Source organism: Cibotium barometz, chromosome 18 (genome assembly GCF_041138505.1).
Source record: "Cibotium barometz isolate CiBa-2024 chromosome 18, ASM4113850v1, whole genome shotgun sequence".
Taxonomy (NCBI): Eukaryota; Viridiplantae; Streptophyta; class Polypodiopsida; order Cyatheales; family Cibotiaceae; genus Cibotium; species Cibotium barometz.
The window spans coordinates 46,798,463-46,816,373 of record NC_141063.1 but is presented as its reverse complement, the minus strand read 5'-3'; the positions used below and the strand labels follow the sequence as shown (position 1 = coordinate 46,816,373).

Here is a 17,911-nt window from a genome sequence, read left to right as displayed (position 1 = left end):
GTGAGATAATAAGGCTAGAAACATTAGAAAAGTGTTGGAATAAAAATATTAGCTCCAAAAGTCCTAAAAGAAATAAGAAGACAAGAATAGTTATATTAAGAGATAAGTATCTCCAAAAATAAAAATTCGAATTTAGGTGATAGGTCGTATTTAGAGTACTTTTACATATTTAGAGTCCATGTATACTAAAAATGTAGAAAAGCAACGCGTTTCTAAATATGGCACGTTTGTGACTATATACAGACGTTTTTGCCTATTCTACCCGCGTTAGCTTGTAGGCCAGATGCCTTCCGGCTCTTTTAATTGGCTATATGACTATATTCTGAGTTTTTATCAGAGAGTTATGGCAGAAACAATTTGCTAATTCTGTCAGGGTCTCTACACAGGGAAAACTGTAAGAAGGCAGCAAGTAGCCTCAAGGTAATCTTAGAGCTTGAGATGTATATATCCCTTCATTCTTATCTAATATCTTAGAAGAGAAGGTTAGATTGCTATGGTCTTTCGAAGGAAGAGACCAAAACTCTATAGCTTTTCTTTTAAAGAAAGAATAGTATGCCGTAGCCCTGTAGAGAAGGTTATTTTGCCACAGACCTTAGAAAGAGAGAAGAGTCACAGTACGAGTAAGAGGAGATAAAGCTTGGGGATGATTGGATGATTTCAATCATAAGAGAAGGTATTAGAAGACTCTATTCTCATATGTCAAGTTCTAAAGCTCTTGTTAACGAGCAAAGACAACGATAAACGATAAATTTCTATAAGGTATATACATATTTTGTTTTTCAATTATACACCATTCTTAGGGGTTGAGGTATGGCCCCGGCTTCTCTATTAATTGTTAATAGTGATCTATTTGATTGATTTACTATTTAAAGTTTGTATTCTTTTAAACAACAGCATATGCCTTAATAAAGAGTGTCTTATCACAATCTCGAGTTGAAATACTAAAATCTTTGTGAAAAGGATTGTTTTCTTAAGAAGGTAACATGGATTCTAGTCCTATGGTTTAGTGAGTAAATGGATTGTTATCTTGGTTAAATTAAGGTACAGGTACAACTCTCCCTACCTTGACGACGCTGCCCCATTCTTGTGCTTGTATAGCCGGACGGCGGAGACGTTAGTAAGGCCTGGAGTTGGCCCATGGTATCCCTCATACCATTGGGAGAATGAGGTTCGCTGATTGAGGTGACTAATTGTGATGCTGCCTAGTTCTGAGGGCCCAGGCTAGTGCGGTAAATTAGCCCACCCTAGTGCATAGACATCCCTCTGAGGGGCGGGAGGATCGAGCGATGGAGCCTGAGAGGGTGACAGGCCGGCTTGAGTCCTCGCCAGCGGCGGCCGACGATGAGGTGTATGGTCTTGTAGGGTTTTGCCCAGCATGTAGAGGCTGGAAGGTCGAATTCTAGATCATCTGTGGTATAAAGGAAAAGAATAAGAAAGCCGGTTTGGCTTGTATGAAATTGATTCATGTATAAACTTTTTAAAAAAAAATCTTATCTTTGGCATTATTGTACTGTGGAAAATGGCTGTTTTAATAAACCTTGTGAAAAGGGTGGAAAGTGGGAGGATGGAATGCCCCGACGGCACCATCCTACGGACGGGTGGACCCGATTAGTCGGGTAGCTTTCCAACATATTAAGTGAAAGCCCTACGTTAGATAAATAGGTTCTCGGGCAATTCTATTCTAGAAGACTAGGCCAGCGGCGGCTGTGCCTTATATGGATGAGGAAAAAAGCGTTGTCTTTAGGAATCAAGACTAGTAGTTGCCCAAATTATGATCAATTACCTTATGGGTGATTTGATTTTTAGAAGACCACGTTCCCCCTGTGCGGGATAGAACTAGGTCTTACCTATGAATCGTATCCTTGAATCTCTGCATGTCCAAGGTGTCGATGAGTAAGAAATTTTCTCCAAGATAAGACTTAGTGGACTATCTTAAATATTTTTCCTGTTTTTGGAAGGGGAAAACCTTACAGCTAGCTAGCACAAGGGAATCTAAGAAAAAGAAGAAGAGGGATAATGGGACTCCTATGGCTCAAAAGGTGGATATTGATATAGGAGATGATGTGCCTGTGAGATGATGTCATCATTGAGGGGCAAACAATTTCTAATGCATACATTGATGGAGGTGCATCAATCAATGTCATGAGTGAAAAAACAATGAAAGATTTCGATTTAAAGTTGTCTTCTACTAACTCTCCCTATCGCATCAAACTTGCTCATAATATTAGGGTGAAAACCTTAGGAATTGTCAGTAATTTGGAAGTGGATGTATGTGGTATTTCTGTGCCTATAACTTTCCAGGTCATTCCTACAAAGCCGGATATAGGGCTTACCCACCATTGATATTGGGTAGGCCATGGCTTCGCCAAGTGAAGGCAATTCAAAAGTGGGAGACAGGTGATCTTATTCTACAAGGTGAGAATAAGAAGGTCCACTACAACATCAAGAGTCGTCGCAAGAAAGTGGTAAGAGGTGAACCTTCTAATTCCGAAAGTTCAGAGTCAGAGTCATCCGATGAAGAGGAGACAAGTGGTAGCTTTGAGGATTTCATCTCAGAAGGGGAGGTGGAGGGAGTTGCATTTGGTCTTTCCCTCGGAAGGGATTGAGGGGATGCTGAAGACAATGGAGCCTTGGAAGGGAAAGCTTCTTCAACCATGTTCAAGAAAGGAGATGTGGACCTCACTAGTCTTCACCAACAGAATGAACTTCTTGTTGATGAGTCCATAGTAGTAGGTACTGAAAGGGAGAATTACTTAAAAATGTTGGATGGATTTCTTAACCTTTTTGCGAATAGCTACTCACAAGTATGCCAAGTCACCCTAGTAGAGCACAAGATTGATCTCAAGCCCCAAAGTAAGCCAGTGGTACAGTGGCTAAGGCGTTTGGGAGTAGTGCAAGTGGAGGTGCTTAAGAATGAGGTAACTAATTTGCTTGAAGCTGGATTTACTTTTCCAATAGAGAATTTAGAGTGGATTTCCCTAGTTGTAGTCACTCCCAAAAGGGTGGAAAATGGCGTGTGTGTGTGGACTTTCGCCCTCTGAATGCATGCACAAAGAGGGATTATTATCCTCTACCTTTTCAGGATGAGATTTTGGATCAAGTTGTAGGTCATGAGTTGTATTCAGTGTGTGATGGATACTCTGGATACTTTTTATAAGATTCCTCCCCCAGCCCCTCAAGATGTCCAATCTCTCTCCCTGTAATCATTTCCCTTGTCAGAATATTAATAGATCTTGTTTCTACCTATTTTGGCTTAGAGAGAGAAAATATTCTAGAGAGGTTATTCAGCTTTTAAATATTTTTGGATGGAAAAATATCTCTTATTATTAAAATAAATTCCCTCAAAACAGAAATTCAAAAAGAATTTTAGAAGGTGCATTAGAAATAAATTATAATATGTTCAAAAGGTGCATTAGAAATAAATTATAAGGCATCACATTTTTTAATGCAACGAGGCTTAGCCATGTTGTTGGACATACTCCAATGATTGCCAAGTAGCCTCACCCATGGGTAATTGCTTCCATTTGACAAGGTATTCATCAATATTTATCCTCAAAATAGCAAAAATATGCAGAGAGGGTCTCCTTTCAGGACGAACTTTGGAAACTCTGAAAACAATGGAATGGGTGGTAAAATCACTTCAAGCCACAAAATGAAGCATATAACTATTTACTTCCCTAACAAAATGAAGCATCTACTGATAATCACCAAAGAATGGGATAAGAAAGTTAGCACCCCAGCCAAGAAGAGCTTCAAGACCACTCAACAAAAACCCTACTAGAATGAAATCATCTTGCCCTAGGTTGGTCATACCATGCAGACTCTACTATGCATACCTATCATTTTACAAACCCTATAGGACCACACAAGCAGATGTGAGAATCTTGACTAGATTCAACAAAGCCTTGAAGTGCTAGAACTCCTATTAAGCAAAGAAGAACTTTGCAGGCCTTATCCATTACGAGGTAGTGAGGACATAAGCTAAAGAACTCCAAGGAGGCATATCTAGGAATTGCACCTCTACTTACCCGAATCATCTATCACAAAGGCATGCATGCCATAAATAGGTTACCCCCACCATTGCAAAGGCCAAATGGCTCAACTTCAAGAGTGGAACCGAATGAAGCCCCCCACAAACCCCACAGGTGAATATGAGCCTAGTCTGAAAAGAGAACAAGAAGATGCATAAGATTCATAGAGGCCAAAGAAAGGAAGAAAGTTATTTGTCATTATCAATGAGCATGGCCAAACAATGGAACAATCAAGCTAAGATACTGATACGGAAGAGGCAAAGAAAGATACGAAGGGGGAGGAGATCCCAACCCAATGGTCTGGATAATTAAAGAGGCTTTTTAAAGAGACTAAATAGGTCTTCACAAAGGAATCAACCCCCTCCACTTTAGAGCCAAGGTGCGAGAGGCCTTGATGAGTCAATTATTTATAGCACTCTCAAATTGCTGCAAGCTCACAATTCTAAAACATAGCAGTATGAAGCATAACTTTAGGAAGCCCAAACAACCATAAACAAGTTGGAAAAATAAAATTAGCACATTCATAGCTCAAAAACATTTCTACAGGCCAAGCACGAGAGGAGCTTATGCATTCTTAATAAAGAGCTAGCCTTGCTTTTTCGATAGAAACACAAAAGGTTGACACCTTACCAAAGCCACCTAGACAAGGTCAATGCTTATCTAAAACAAAAGGTGGACACTAACAAAAAGCTCACCATAGAGGCTGAGGCAGGGCTAAGAATTCAATTAGAAATGGTGGAGAAACCTCTTGACAACACAATCGTAAGCATGAAAGCTCATTTTGTAACCAAAGATGATCGAATCAAAAGGCTAGAATTAAAGTGACCCACAAATACTCTACTCCTAAGTAGTGCTCTAAAAAGGTTCTAGCTAGCCAAGTATTAGGCTATTGAGCTACTTAAGGGTTAATTACTTGTTAAGTATAAACTAATCATCTTACATGTAGTCCAAAATATTGCCTTCTATTATATTACTCCACACATATATTTAATAGAACTATTGCGCAATAAATAATATTCATTTTACAAAGCACATATGTGAAAAATATATCATTTAATGCTTACACTTCACTCACACATCCTTCTCAATACAACTAACACTTTACTCCTTAAAACCACACACAAATTTCCACCAAATATGCAATTATCACTCCTTTAATACTTCTTAATTTTGATCACTTAACAAAGCAACTACCATTGTATCAACTACATTTAAACCAAAACTTTTAAGGTTGAAAGAATAGATCAAAATTTACATTTTCTCTACTCAAAGTGCCCCTATATTCTTTTTATACCTTCAGTTAGCGACCCTCCATTAATTTCTTAAATTAAGATCATTTTACAAAGAAAGTATACTTTTAACTTAATATTTCATTAAGCCCTTTCTCAAGACATTTCTCATAAGAAAAAAACAATATTTTGTTTTTAAATCATCCTCAAATTCTATTTCTTTTTGCTGAGTTATTAATTGTCTATATAATGTTAAAAACTAAAAATATTTATTTATTTATTTATTTATTTTTTGCACTTCCACATTATAAACATTTCAATGATAAAAAATATTATCTCAATTTTACATATTAAAAAACCCCATTTTCTAATTATTTTTATTTTTAGTTTATCATAGTAAATCTTTATCAATAATTCTCAAAAAAATTAAATGACACTAAAACTCATCTCTGATCCTCTCCTTAACACTATGTTTCTTGAGATTATTATTATAAAACATGGTATTTTGATTATTTATCTTTAATTAGTAAATTATTTCCAAAAATTATCAAAAATTCAGAATATACTTATGATTACAACATGCAGTTCCTTTGTTAATTCAAAATTAGCTAGAATTAGTAAACTTGATTAAATTAACCCTTAATCATACTTAAGTTAGAATACAGAGCACGCATTCAATCAATTATAACATAAAGTATCTTTGTTATTCATCATTTTATTAGTCTTCCATAATATCTCTTAATATTCACTAATTATGCTCATTCTTTCTTAATTACAAAGGAATACCTCAATAATTCGTTACATGAGGAGAGAGCTTATTTAAGGCCTAAGGTGGAGTTAATAGGCAATACTCCTTTTTGGCTTTAAAATAAAATTTTCAATAATGTAAGGAGCTTTGTAATTGTATTTCAAAGGTTTTCAAAGCCCTTTTTAACCTGGAGGTCACTTTATGTATATGTAACATTGCCCTTTTTAACCTGGAGGTCACTTTATGTATATGTAACATTGCCCGATATAATGGACGAGGGTATTTTTTAATTGAGGGACTTACGTGCCGTGTAGGAGGGGCTTCACTTAATGTAATTCATGTATGTAAATTTACATAGGGGGTTTGAAACTCGAAATTCAAACATATATACATACAAGAGGAGGTAAACAATTGTGTAAGAAAATGTAAAAATACAAAAAATATGGGTTTACATGTCTACTCTCATGTGGTTATACATGGATTTTTATAGAGTGACTACGGTGAAGTTTAAGAAACAAATTAAACAAAATTTTCCCAAAATTTTTTTTCAAGAGGGTGCATTGGTGCGTAGTGTGTGTTGCCATCCATCGTATAGCCCCTAGGCATCAAACCTGGGTCCTCGTCGTGGAACTCGACAGTTCTACCAGGTGAGCTGCACCTCGTCAGCTAAAATCTTCCATCGTCTATGTGTAGATCTGCATGTAATTGCATCTTCTTGTCTTTTTTGCATCATCTATGTCACTTTCTCCTTCCTTCATAGCAATAGACGGTGCGACAAGGTATGTACGATCCTACATGACTTGCCTATCGCCCCCTCTCTCTCTCCCCCCCCCCTTCATGTGATCTACAATCACCCCTGCTCTCTCTCTCTCTCTCTCTCTCGATTAGATTGCGAAAATGTAATACAAAGAAAAGGTCGCATGACCAGCTATACAAACATGTACATAGAGGTCGTCAGACCGCACACACTAAAAGGCCACATGAGGCATGCCCACCGTACGAAGAGCATGTAACCAGGGTCAGCTTGTGCCCTGGTGATAACATGTGCATAGATCAAAGAAGAAACTTGCCAAAGCAATAGACCACGAACGCGCTAGACATGACCTTTCACCCCTGATTGTGAATCAAAGATGAAAGCATTTCACATGAGCCAATTATGCCAAAGACCCAACATTGAAAGCAAACAAAGAAGACCTCATGTTGCTGATTATTTCCCCTAGGCTGATCATGTCCAAATACCCACTGCCTTGGTGACAAAGTGTGTCCAGTTAGCATTTGCCACACTGAAGAGATGAACTCCCATATTTGGCGAGCCACATGGAAAGAAATAAACCTATGCCGACTAAATTTTGGACAAGTCTGGCAAAAGAAATAGTTGCCATTTGAATGTCTCCGACGTCAAAGGGCAGTGGCCAAAGGCAGGCCCCCAACCATGACTCACCAAATAAACACTTTACCTTGAAATGCCAAAAGAATAGGATGCGCTTCTGCCAGGAGCCCGTTTTCTTAAAATTCCATACTTTATTAGCTTTTGCTCTACAAGCCATCGCTTCTCTTGGACCAAAAGATGATATACAACATTAGCGGAAGCCTTTACCAGCTTGTTCTTGCGACCCAACACCCAATCATCCCATGCATGAGAAGAATCCATCCTAGGAAGGCGCCCTAGAGACTGCACTTGTTGCTCAACTGCAACCAAATACACTTGTAACCTTGGGGCACACGAAATCTATGATGAGCACGATGGAATGATAACATTCATAGCCGCCCAGGCAACAAAGCATCAAACATCCTCACAACACTCAGTTTCACTATACAATTGAATTGTCGTCTCTACAATTATTCTTCTCTGGCCAAGTAATCACACAAGTGGTGGCCAACACCTCTGCAAGCAGGGAGTTCTCATCTCGTCGTCTCTACAATTATTCTTCTCTGGCCAAGTAATCACACAAGTGGTGGCCAACACCTTTGCAAGCAGGGAGTTCTCATCTCGATGAGAATCTGGAGGTCTTCGAGAAGTGAACCATAACACCTCCTGCCATAATTTAACCAAATGATCCAGCAAAGGAGAAGCAGATACACGCACAGATTATGAAGCATTTAGAGCATCCCACCAAGATGCAACAATCCGGGTCATCCCATGCACAATACCCACATCCTCCAAAATTGCAACAGTCATGTCTATCCATGGCTGGGAATCAACATACATGCCCTGAAGTAAAGTCCACCTATGGGCAAGAAGGTGTACCCAAACATCCAACAGAGCCCAATCTCTTCGGGGTGGTAATATGCTTCCATAAAACCCAAGTCAACCTTGGATTATTGCCTTTCTTTTTCCACAACATGAATTGAAGGGGCTGGGTGAGAGCTGTCAAAGCCTTCTGAGACCAAGGAATTAAGAAATAAGAAAGCATAGCTAGCATAATGACCCACGCCACTTTCAGCCGTTTCAGTCAGGTGTGAAATGGCCATGCCTGAGACTTCTAGTACACAAACTTATCCCCAATATGGGCTGAGATCCATTCTAAAAGTTGTTTGTTGGTGACATCCACCCCAATAGGATAGCCCAAGTGACATACAATGGTCCCACATGGTACAACATGACCCTGCCAAACCAAGCTCTTGTAAATCTCTCTCTATGTAACTAAGAAGGGCTAACTTCTGGGTATTTATATGCAACCCAGAAGCTTTTGCAAACAAAGACCAAGTTGATGTTGCCTTCTCAACATTGGCTTTGTTGGTTTTAAGAAACATAAATGAATCATCAGCTGGTGCTTGACCCACTAATTGCTGACCGGAAGGCAAAGTTAGCCCACAACCACCTCCCCCTCCTAAGCCAATTGAGTAAGCAAAGTAAGCATGGGATGGGTAACCAAAGCAAAAAGCAAAGGGCTCAATGGACATCCTTGCCGCCGCCGCGCAGAGAGCAAGTAAGGGACACTGGGGACGTAACTCCACCATTCATCATAATCTGAGACTGAGATCCATGGTTGAGAGTGTAGATCAAACGAGACATACGTGGCCCAAAATCCAAAGAATGCATCAATTCAACAAAGAAATACCAGTTGACATGATCAAAGGGTTTCTCCAAATCCAGTTGAACATCACCACCTCCTGCTTTCTCCAAATCCAGTTGAACCATCACCACCTCCTGCTTTGTTTTCCTTGCATAATCAATGCCTATTTGAACATTAAGGATATTATGCAAGATATTGCACCCCTTTATAAACCCATATTGAGTAGGGTATAACGGTAAAATCCATAGAATGCATCAATTCAGCAAGGAAATACCAGCTGACATAATCAAAGGCTTTCTCCAAATCTAGGTGAACCATCACCACCTCCTGCTTTGTTTTCCTTGCATAATTAATGCCTATTTGAACATTAAGGATATTATGCAAGATATTGCGCCCCTTTATAAACCCATACTGAGCAGGGTGTATCAAGTCCGGCAAAAACTTGTGCAATCTATTTGCCAAGGCTTTAGAGAAAACCTTATACATACAACCCATCAAAGAGATAGGCCTCCAATGTTTTAAAGTAAAGGGAGAAGGCACCTTTGGCAACAACCAAATCACCCCCACTTTCCAAGAATCAAGAATAGCTCCAGATTGCCAGATCTCTTGAAAATGGATGTCAATGGACCCTTCAATTGATCCGCATACTTGGAAAACAATTCATTAGTAATGCCATCCCAACCTGGGCTCTTGTCTTTGGGCAAATGAGCAAGCACAAAGCAAACCTCTTGCTCTATAATATCAGCATCTAAAATGTTGGCCGAGTGTAAAGACACTTGATGTTGCACTAATGCTAGAATACTAGCATGTGCTTGATGAGCAACATTAGATAGCACCTCATGAGTGCTCTGAAATCATTTCTCCCAATGAATTTTCAAGCCTCACAATATTCTCTCTAGCATAAGAGGGATGCAACTGTGCATGACAATTATTATCCTTAAGGGCCTCCAATCGGCTGCCAGATAACTTAGCCCTCGTATAACTTGCCATCAACTCTACGAGAAAGCCAAGTAACAACATTATCCACTCTATCATTCCTTGGTGATATAGCTGCCTGAGATTGCAAGGCCCCCAATAAAGATTGCAGTAGTGTCAGCTCTTTTCGAGGCCTGATAAATACCATACTAATGAGCAAGGCATTGAACATTAGACAAAAAGCATTCCCAGGCTGGCATTCCCTACTGCATAAAACAAAGCTAAAAATTATCAATCAATTGTAGCATGTGTCCATGAAAGACCTCATGATCAAGAAAGCTGTGATTGAAGTGCAAAGGCAACCTCCCAAGCAACGTTTTATAAACATCCTTTATAAACATCCACAGGCTGATGCATTATGTCCAAGTCCACTGGCAAATGATCCAAAAAAAGAACATGCTGCCTCCACACAGCCACTTTCAATATCTCAGGCGAAAATAAATCATCATTTATAACATACATTCTGCTCTCCAAGTACCAGGATACTAGCGAGACTGAAAAGTAAAGCCATAATCATAAGGATACAGCCAGGCCCAAATGTCATGTTTAAGGACTAGAGACATAAAAGAGTCCCAAACCGGCCTTTTTAGATTATCCATTATAGAGTGAGGCGAATTAGCTTGATTAACATAAGAGTAGATATTAAAATCCCATATGAGAAAACCTGGTTTTCCTAACCTTGCAGATCCCGCCAAAGAGAACAATGCGCCCCTAATGTATGGGGAGTATACACACCAACCAACCAAAGAAGTTGTTGTTCATAAGTGATCCTTAACCCCATAAATCTACCATGTACATCTTGATGCACAACAGAAGGCTGAAAATTATCATGGACAATCATCATCATCCCTGACTGGGTGGAAGGGTGTCCATTGAAGAAAACATGAAAACCTCTATGTATAAAGCCACCACCCGCCTGACTATGTTGTTTGTGCTCAACCGCACAAAGAACATCCCATTGGTTAGACAACAATGTTTGCCACGACATATTGCTTCTTACGAGAAGAAATCCCCCTCACATTCCAATGAACTAGCTTCATAAAGACAAGAAACAAAGTCAGTGAGAGCGGCCAGCCGTGCCTTTCATTAGCACCCAACGCTTCACATACATCACCCATATAGTCACCCAAAACTGCAAAAGCATTTTGCAAAACCCCAAAAGATGGTTGACTAGATGAAGAGGGCTGATTCCAATGTTTACCGCTCTCCTCTCTTCTTCCTCTCTCTCTCTCACGTGCTAGGATCAGGGATCAGGGCGGTAGGATGTGGTAGGTTGAACGGGGCAGAGATTAGGAGGTAAGTTGTCTTTAATAAAGAGATGAAGATGAAGAGTAGAAGTAGAAGATAGATGGATATGTCTAAGCCATTAAAAGACATCAGCAGCAGCAACGCTCATGGAAGGAGTTCTTCAAGGACCCGTCCCACCCCTGATGCGGGAACCAATAACCCAAAGTAAGTAAGTGGCGCCATCTGCTCCAACAACGACGAAAAAAAAGAAGTAAAACTCGTCTCCGTTGCAAATTGAGGCTTTGAGTGATCTTTTTATGTGTGCTGTACTTGTTACTACAGACGAACCCAAGGGCCCAATTAACAAGCATAAGGAGCCGCCTGGCCGTTACAAGGTTGAAGGCATGCCAATACTCGAGAAAACAGAAGAGTCTCGTGCGATGCGCCAATCACAAGACAAAGTGAAAACAAGAAAAAACAACAACAGTGGTGTTTGGGGGATGCTTAGCTTAGAGGAGGCTCTCTCTTCTCTGGAAGCAGGGATGCTTCCCCAGCCTTCGGTTGGGGACTTCGCTAGCATCCTGCACAAGTGCTCACAGGAGAGAAACCGCGCTTATGCGCTGCGCTTGCATGCCTACATGCACCAAATTGGGCTGGAAACTCATGCCTCACTTGGGAACCGCCTCGTCTCCATTCTGGTGGAAGTTGGATGCTTGCAGTATGCTCAGCAAGTTTTTGACATGCTTGTGTATCGGAACACGGCTTCCTGGAATTCTCTCATCATAGGTTATGTCAAATGTGGGGAGCCACACCATGCTCTCACCCTTTACCAGAAAATGCAAGAACATGTCTTTGTACATCCTAGTGGGCATACTTTTGTGGCCTTACTCAAGGCGTGTGCCAAGCTCAAAGACCTTGAGCAAGGCTGTGGAATACACCATGAAATTTCCAGAAAGGGGTCGTTGCAAACCGACCTTTTCATTGGCAGCGCCTTGATTGATATGTATGCCAAATGCGGCTCCCTTGCAAAAGCACAAGAAGTGTTTGATAAGCTTCCAGTTCGAAATGTTGTCTTGTGGACTGCACTGATTGCAGGATATGCCAAACATGGGCAGGGTAAGGAAGCACTCAATTGTTTCAAACAGATGCAGCAAGACGGCTTCTCTCCTAATGCTGTTACATTTGTTTGCAGCTTGAAAGCTTGTGCCAGCGTAGGAGATATAGCCATGGGCCGACAAATACATGCTGAAATTGCTAGACAAGGGTTGGAAAGAGACCTTGTTGGCAACGCATTGGTTGATATGTATGCTAAATGTGGATTGCTTGCAAAAGCACGGGAAGTGTTTGACAACCTTCCAGCCCGAAATGTCGTCTCATGGAATGCACTAATCACAGGTTACGTCCAACACGAGTGTGGTGAGGAAGCATTGGACTGTTTTGAACAGATGCAACGAGAGGGTGTCTCTCCAAATGCTGTCACGTTTGTTTGCAGCTTGAAAGCTTGTGGCAAAATCGGGGCCATAAACAAGGCCCTACATATACATAATGAGATTGCCAGAAAGGGATTGGAAACCGACCTTGTTGTTGGTAGCACCTTGGTTGGTATGTATGCTAAATGTGGCTTGCTTGCAAAAGCACAGGAAGTGTTTGACAAGCTTTCAGTTCGAGATGTAGTCTCGTGGACTGCACTAATTTCAGGATATGCTGAACATGGCTGTGGGGGAGAAGCACTGAATTGTTTCAAAAGGATGCAACAGGAGGAGGTTCCTCCAAATGCTGTCACATTTGTTTGCAGCTTGAAAGCTTGTGGCAGCATAGGGGCCACAGAAGAGGGTCGAGAAATACATGCTCTGATAGCCGAAAATGGGTTGCTGGAAAGAGATGTACTTGTTGGCAATGCATTGGTTGATATGTATGCCAAATGTGGCTTGCTTGCAAAAGCACAGGCAGTCTTTGACAAGCTTCCAGTTCGAAATGTAGCCTCATGGAATACACTTATCGCAGGGTACGTTGAACATGAGCATGGCGAGGAAGCTATGAACTATTTTGAACAGATGCAACATGAGGGCATCTCTCCGGATGCTTTCACATTTGCTTGCAGCTTGAAAGCTTGTGGCGGCATTGGAGCCATATGCAAGGGCCGAGAAATACATGCTGAGATTGCTAGTAAAGGGTTGTTGGAAAGAGATGTTGTCCTTGGCAGTGCATTGGTTGATATGTATGCTAAATGTGGCTGGCTTGCAAAAGCACAGGAAGTGTTTGACAAACTTGCAGTTCCAGATGTAGTCTCCTGGACTGCATTAATTGGAGGATATGCTGAACATGAGCGTGGTGATGAAGCACTGAAGTGCTTCGAACGGATGGAACACCAGGGAACCTCCCCAAATGCTATCACGTATGTTTGCAGCTTGAAAGCTTGTGGCAGCATAGGAGCCACAGACAAAGGTCAAAAAATACATGCTGAGATAGGCAGAAAAGGGTTGGAAAGAGACCCTCTTGTTGGCAGCGCCTTGGTCAATATGTATGCTAAATGTGGTTTGCTCACAAAAGCACAAGATGTGTTTGACAAGCTTCCAGTCCAAGACACAGTTACATGGACTGCACTAATGGCAGGATATGCTGAACATGGACATGGTGAGGAAGCACTAAAGTGTTTTGAACAGATGCAACAAGAGGGCATCTTTCCAAATGTTGTCACTTTTATTTGTAGCTTAAAAGCTTGTGGCAGCATTGGAGCCACAGACAAGGGCCAAGAAATACATGCTGAGATCACTAATAAAGGGTTGCTAGAAAGAGATGTTATAGGCAATGCATTGGTGGATATGTATGCTAAATGTGGCATGCTTGCAAAAGCACATGAAGTGTTTGACAAGCTTCCCGTTCGAGATGTAGTGTCATGGAATGCACTGATAGCAGGATATGCCCAGCTTGGAGAAAGTAAAGATGTTTTTTATATCATTGATAGTATGTTAGAAGATGGTAAGACACCAAATGTGATCACATTTGTTAGTGTTCTTAATGCGTGCAGCCATGCAGGTCTAGTGGATAAGGGCTGGATGTACTTTGAGTCCATGAGTAAAGACTATGGCATCATCCCAACCCTTGAGCACCACACTTGCATGGTTGATCTTCTCGGCCGTGTAGGCCAATTAGACGAGGCTGTAGCAATGGTTGAAAAGATGCCATTCCATCCTACTCAAGTGGTGTGGCTTACTGTGTTGGGTGCTTGTCGAAAGTGGGGCAATGTGGAGCTTGGAAGACAGGCCTTTAAACATGCAGTGCAATTGGATGAAAAGGATGCTGCAGCTTATGTTTGTATGTCTAATATCTATATAGATGCTGACATGCAAGATGAGGTGAAGAAGGTTGAGGCAATGAGAGTGGGAAAACAAGCATGGAAGCAGCAACAGTTTAGTTGGTGGAATGATGTTGGGTGAAGTGGGCGTTCATATTTGGTTGGGGGTAAAAGATACACCCATATTTGGTCAGGGGTAAAAGATACACCCAAATCAAAAATTTCTATGCGAAACTAAATTATCTTTCATTTGAAGGAAGAGTAAATCCCAGGTTTGCATTGGGTGTCATGGGGCAATGTGGATAACGCAATCATAGATGTGTCATGTGGGAAAATTTTAAAGTTGGTTATCACAAATCTCGACACCAACGGGACAAGCATTAGCGCTTCTAAAAGTATCCAACTGTATGCCAGTTTTATCACAGGTGAGAGGCCTGGTATTGAAGAGGTCAATGCTTGCCCTTGCTTCACTTTTATTGTGTGTGTCCCCACCAAAGGCATCTACATTGGCTTTGGCCTGGGAGTGAAGAACTCTTATGGGAGGCTTTGGATTTTGCTTGCAATTTATTCGTCACCTTTTTGGATGCCATCATGTGAAGCACATTAGTGTTAACAAGGTGTTGACCAAAACAATCTCCCTGCCAAGGAGTGCCAGTTGTGCTACCAAGAGGTGGTATGCTTGTGAATGCTAGCAAGCACATGAAAATATAGAGCTCAGTGATGTGTACCTTGTTGGGTTTTATGCTGTGTATGCACCCAGGGGAGTGCTAGTGATCATCAGTAGGTTACTGGGGCACTTTTTACTTCAGTTAGTGGAGGTTTTTTCCCCAGTTTAGCTTAGTTTCACTTATAAAGGTTTATAAGTGATTTGGTCCACCTCACTTACATAACATTTTAGAAGATCAAGAATCACAAAATTTACAATTTCACTTTAACCCTCCGTTTGCAGGTGATAGGCCAAACAGAAATTGAGATTGATGTGCTAAAAGGTAAAATATGATAGAGGCAAACAAGCGGGTTTACTTCAGCCTCTACCGATACCAGGTGCTCCTTGGGAGAGTATTTCCATGGATTTTATTTTCGGTCTTCCAAAGTCTATACATGGAAATACAGGTATTTGGACTATTGTGGACTGGTTTAGTAAGCAAGTATTACCACAATCAAGTACATTTCTTGTGTTTTGCAAGCATCCAAGTACAACCTAAAAGCATATTTTTAGATAGCTCTTGTGTAGGCACTACCCAGAAAGAGCCTTCCATATGGCCATTAGCGCCATGGATGGTTGTATTTAAAACACTCGTAGCATAAGATGTTTTCCCATTCATGCCCTTCACTTTAACGTTGGGTCAGGGAAGGCCTTCCCAATTGGTTCCAAGCATCAAAGGATATGAGGTTATGGCTAGCACTTAAATCAGTTAAAGCATTATAGTGTACTTTACCATTTAATTCAATTTGGGTACGCACAGGGGGGGACAAGAGTCTTTGTCGGATTCACATATGAATACATTGTATGCCCACACATTGGCTTGGCATCTTGTTTTGTTTTTTGATTCACACTTCTTACCCTCTTTTATTACACCTTGAATACCTTTGAGTTATTTTTCTTTAGCAGCTTGCTTTTTGGGATGGTCTCAATGGTCGAGGGATCATAGTATCGCTTCAACTTAGTACCATTGAGAAATCCTACGGACTCGATTCCATCTAATTTTTTAACGCAGATAGTTTCTTGAGGATTTATTTTGCATACTCTAAATGGACCCATGCCTGCGTATGGTTTTCATTTCTTGTCTCTTACACCAAACAAAAGTACCACATCACCCTCATGAATGTTTTTATCTTTGAGTTGCTAATCAAACCATTGTATTCTATGTTGTTTCTTGATGATCAGCCCTTGCAATGCAATGTGTCTTTCCTCATCCAATTTTTCTAGAATGTGGATGTGATCAGAACGCTTGTGTCCATCCCAGTTTTCAGCGACAGTTACTGTTAGCAAGGAATTCCCATGACATAATCGCTTCTAGCCCATATACAAGCTTGAATGGAGTTCATCTAGTTGCAACATTGTACAATGTTTGATAAGCCCATAAGGCTGCAATTATCTTTAGTTACTAGTCTATTCGTTTATTGTTCATGGTCTAGATGAGAATAGCCAGTAATACCTCGTTGGTGCTTTCTATCTGGCCACTCGCACGAGGGTAGTATAGGGTGGATTTCCTATGAGAGATCATGAATTCTTAGTCAAGATTCTACTATCTCATTTGTGCTCTGGTCACTTATGATCTTGAGAGGACATCCAAATCTTGCGATTATGTTCTCATACATAAATTGTGTTGTTGATAAAGTGTCAACCTCGGGGGGTGCACCATAAAAAAATTTAGTATACCACGTGAGTTCAAAAGGAGGGGGTTTTCAATTAGATTTTTTTTTTAAATTTAACAGGATTAAATTAACACGAGGGGGTTTTTAATTCAGTTTTAGAAAACAATCATTTAGTGCATAAGTAAAGAGGGGTAGTTTTATTAGGGGAGATATTTTAATTAAGGGTTTTTTTAAATACCTCTTGAACGCACGTGATACCTGGGGTTTTCTAATGGTGCACCCCCCGAGGTGTCAGCTTTCTTGATAGCTTTGGCTTCAATCCATTTAGTGACATAATCAATTCGAGTGATGATGTACCTGGACTAAGATCCACATGTGACTGGACTTATAGGCCCAATAAAATCAAATCCCAATTTTTCAAATGATCAGTACGGGGTGTAGGATCATAAAGTCTTGCTTTCCTGGCTTGAAGCATCGTTGACACTCATCGCAGCCATGTACAAATAGCACACAATCCTTGAATAAAGTATTCCACCAATAGCTTGCTAGTATGATCTTGCATGCGGTGATGTTGGCTTCAAAATGACCACTTGCAACTCCTTGATGGGCCTCTTCCATGGCATTCAAGGTTTCATCTTCCCTAGGACAGTGCATAAGAATATCATCCTTTCCTCTCTTGTACAATTGGCCAGCAATGAGTTGGTAGTCCACGCTTTCCTTGATTACTTGCCTAGCCTTGGGTTTACTCAACTTCTAGATATTAGTTAGCCCTTGTGCTAAAAAAATCCACTATATGCTCACTCCATTGAGGAATAGAGTCGATCATAAATAAGGTGGCATCTGCTAAATCATCATTAATTCCAATTGTTGGTTTGTCATTCGCTATCCTAGAAGTATGATCTGCCATGAGATGTTTCTTCCCAGGTTGTTTCATGATAGTGCAATCAAACTCTGGGAGAATCAACATCCATCGTGTGATTCTACCTATGGAGCACAACTTGTTGACAACATATAGCAATGCGTGATGATCTACAAAAAAAATGAATCGATTAGCTAAAATGTAGTGTCGG

General features: G+C 40.6%; 1 protein-coding gene across 1 annotated transcript; it reads left to right on the top strand.

The window, feature by feature from the left end:
• The first annotated feature begins 11,024 nt into the window (after positions 1–11,024).
• On the top strand, positions 11,025–15,457 carry LOC147629407 (pentatricopeptide repeat-containing protein At2g33680-like). Its single transcript, XM_086812674.1, has 2 exons — positions 11,025–11,452; positions 11,570–15,457. The coding sequence occupies exons 1-2, from the start codon at positions 11,395–11,397 to the stop codon at positions 14,662–14,664; spliced, it is 3,153 nt and encodes a 1,050-aa protein (XP_086668800.1). The 5' UTR covers positions 11,025–11,394; the 3' UTR covers positions 14,665–15,457.
• The last annotated feature ends 2,454 nt before the right edge of the window (positions 15,458–17,911 follow it).

Excerpts from the sequence above, each read along its gene's own strand:
- LOC147629407 (XM_086812674.1), top strand. The coding sequence starts at position 11,395 with ATGGAAGGAGTTCTTCAAGGACCCGTCCCACCCCTGATGCGGGAACCA. Across the intron at positions 11,453-11,569 it reads GCGGGAACCAATAACCCAAA|ACGAACCCAAGGGCCCAATT; the intron begins GTAAGTAAGTGG and ends TTGTTACTACAG.